General features: G+C 33.2%; 1 protein-coding gene across 1 annotated transcript in view; it reads left to right on the top strand.

The window, feature by feature from the left end:
* LOC110031169 (nuclear transport factor 2-like) overlaps window positions 1–1676 on the top strand; it is a 9063-nt gene extending 7387 nt beyond the window's left edge. The window contains exon 2 of the mRNA XM_020734248.1: window positions 1398–1676. Within this exon, the coding sequence (XP_020589907.1) occupies window positions 1398–1472 (75 nt within the window). The 3' untranslated portion in view covers window positions 1473–1676. The remainder of the gene's footprint in view (window positions 1–1397) is intronic.
* The last annotated feature ends 1985 nt before the right edge of the window (window positions 1677–3661 follow it).

Here is a 3661-nt window from a genome sequence, read left to right on the forward strand (position 1 = left end):
TCTGATTAGGAGAGTAGATGTTTTAAATTCGACTTGTGTTAAGAAAGGCAGAGGTAGACCTAGGAAGACTTGGGCTTATTGTATTAAAAATGATCTTAATTTACTAGAACTAAATGAAAATATGACACTAAATAGGACGCAATGGAGAAAAAGGATTCATGTAGCCGACCCCACGTAGTGGGATTAAGGCTTTGTTGTTGTTGTTGTTGTTGTTGTTATACTTGACATGTATACTTGTGTGTATGGGCACTTGCCTCATGACAACTTTTTCGGCCATCATTTGGGTTGGTGTTTGTATGATTGCTACCTGTAGTATAGAATATATGGCTTAATTAATGTTGTGTATTTATGACTATTTACCAATAGTGTTTTAGTTTTCTTGTTTATTGCTTCATTCTAACTTATTATAATTATGATTATTTATATGACTACATCTATGCCGTGAACATAGCAAGTTATTTCTCTTCATTTCATCTCAAATGTGTGATTGTTTCAACTGCATATTTTCTGCTTGAGAAATCGACTTCTAATGAGCGGTATCTTGTTTACGATGTTGTATTGCATAGGTTCTAATATCACATCCACATTTTCTTCGACGAAACTGTTTAACTTGATGAAATCATGTTGAAATTTTAAAAAGCTTTCCTTCTTTCACAATCATACCATTGTGATGCACTTTTTTAGCCATCTTCATGGCCGGCGAGTAATGTCCTGAGTGATTTAGGAGTGTTGTATGTGTACTTTGGGTTATGTAATTTTAGGATGAGGCATTATTGTTGATTGTTTTTCAGAACTACTGTTTTTTTTCTCTTTCATTAAACATTCCTTGATGCCACTTATATTCTTGCTCAACTTTTATTTTTCATCTATAATGTAATTCAAAATTTAAACTCATGGATTTTGATGTTTGTGCGAACCTGTTTATGAATTATGTTATCAGCCATCTCCTATCTTTTTGGGAGCTTTAGATAAGCATACCTGAATGTATTTTGTCGTGGTTCATTTCCTTTTGCGAAGTTTCATATTGTCGAAATTATGATGTCTTCCTTCTAGATTTATGATGAGTGATGCAGTTGCTATAAAGTTTGTAAACACTATCTTCACCCTTTTTATTTCAGAGTTATTTTTTATCCATCTTCATGTTTACATTACTTAATAATATAGTGCCATACAGAAAATCAGACTGATTTTTGCTTGTTGCATGACATTAAGTTTTGGTTTTAATTGGTGGAAAACAATATTGATTTTAACTTGTCACATTGATGCTTGCAAAGACAACCAAGATTGATCAAATACATTATTCCCATGGTGTAGATATATTCTTTGTGCCTTGTGCAAGCTGACGTATCTATATTCATTGTGAGTTTATTTTAAAAAGCATAGTGTTTTTGCTGCAGATGTTCCATTTGATCCCAACACCGCAGGGTAGCTTCTATGTGCTGAATGATATTTTCAGGCTTAACTATGCATGAGATCCCCACAGAAGCTCAAATTTGGTTTTTTTTTTTTTCCCTGTTTGGAGTACTTGAAAGAAACTAAATTCTCTCATGCTTCCATGTTTTCATCAATCATGATGAGTTTTTATTTATTTTGCACTTCTGGTGGTGTGCTTAGCATTTCTCTATATTGTATGATTAAACTTATAAGATCTTTATCGGTCTTTTGCGTTGCTTTGATTGCACTTCTACGTTTAAAGGAGATATTCATGTACGATTCGTGTTCTGGGTTTTCATTTGTAAAGAAGGATTTATATTTTTAGGCTTTCTAATGTATTTCTACGTTTGGCCGTCTCTGGACAAGCTTCAGGGGATAAAATTTATATGCTATGATACATCTACTGATATTTGATCTCATTATTAGTAAAAATTACATCAAGAAACTCTGATATGTTTGTATCAAGCAAAAATGATTAATTAATGGATTATAGAAGTAGAAATATAAAACATCTAAATGAAAATAGAACACAATATTAAGGATTATCTTTGTTTTCTTAGAAAGTTTAAGGATCTTTTAAGCACTATGTTTGGGAATAAAACCTTGAACAGAGTGTACAAATCAAAACACACAAAGAAAACCAAGATTTAATGTGGAAAAATGTAAAAACGCGAAAAAACAATGGAACCGCACTATACCAATAAATCCATCATGAAAAAATAAGAATTGTACAAAATACATCAAACTCAAGCCTCTATACACTTTGGAACACTTCAAGAATTCTCTCATCTATTTCACACAATAGAATACGAAATCCAACACCTCTTTGCAGACAGATCCCACAACAAAGATGTAATTTTAAGCCTCGAATTGGCCAAATGCAGTTATTGGTGTCGGGATGTTGCAGTTGGGCGCTATGACTTAGACCTTTGTGTGTTTGGGTGTCAAGTGCTTTGTTTCTGGACCAGGCATTGCAGCATCCTCTCCTAGCGCTAGCGCATCGAGTTCTCAACTTCCAAGTGTAGCAGGGCTGCATCCGAGTGCTGCGACGCCTGTTACATGAAATTTTATTTTCATTGCAGGGGGTCACCCCCATAACCCCTGAGCAAATGCACTATTAAGGTTGGCCAATGAAATTGAGAAGTTTGAGTGACCAATTGGTACACAAATAGACTCTACAAAATAACAATCTCTTACTTGGAGATTGATTGCAATCAAATTTGGTCATCCAAAAAACTAAATCTCATAGTTAAAAAATGTAGCGTGACTCATTTAGGCATAGCTTCAGTTTTTCAAATGTTACAATTTTAATCAACATATCTGCATGATTCTGAGCTGTGTACTTCTTCAAAGATAATGACCATTTTCTAGGTGTCAACGAATGAAATGATACATTTGTTGAATTTGCTTCGTCCCTGTCATGAAATGCAGTTTTCTTTGCTATATGAATAACACTTCTACTGTTACATTAAAATTTTTATTTCTCTTGCTTCTTGGCCAATTCTACTTCTACAGTTAAATCATGTTCTTGCTATCCTCAGTAATAGCAATATACTCAGTTTTTATAGTCATTAGTGTAACAATCCTCTATAACCTGTAAATACAACTCACTGACATATTTTTTATAGTGAAGATATAACCAATTGTACTTCTGTCATCAATATCTTCTGCCATATTTGAATCTACATATTTTTTTAGATTAATCCCGACGCTTATTAAAACAAAGTGCATTATTGCATGTTCCTCTCAAATATTTGACAATCCAATTCATCGCCTCCCAATTATATTTTCATGGATTACTCATGTATTTGCTGATCACTCTCACTGCATTTGTAATATCTGGTTTTGTACATCTCATCGCATATATCAAACTTCAAACTGCTGAAACATACAAAATTCTTCTCATATGTATTTGCGCTGCTGCAGACTTAGGCGAGTTTTCCTTAGGTAGTTTAAAGCGACTAAGGGAGTTCAAACAGATTTTTCCTCACTTATGTTGAATCTGTGTAGGTCATTCTCAATATATTCAGTCTGAGACAACTTCAATGTACCTTCACACATGTCCATTCTAATTCTCATACTAAGATTTTTTTTTGTTGGACTTAAATTCTTTATTTCAAACTCTCTTGATAATTGTTCATTCAAGCTCTAATATTTTCCATATTTGCTTCTGTAATCAACATGTTATCCACATACAAAACAACATAATATAGCAATTATGAAAATT

This window comes from Phalaenopsis equestris, unplaced genomic scaffold, assembly GCF_001263595.1.
Source record: "Phalaenopsis equestris unplaced genomic scaffold, ASM126359v1 Scaffold000781, whole genome shotgun sequence".
Classification (NCBI taxonomy): Eukaryota; Viridiplantae; Streptophyta; class Magnoliopsida; order Asparagales; family Orchidaceae; genus Phalaenopsis; species Phalaenopsis equestris.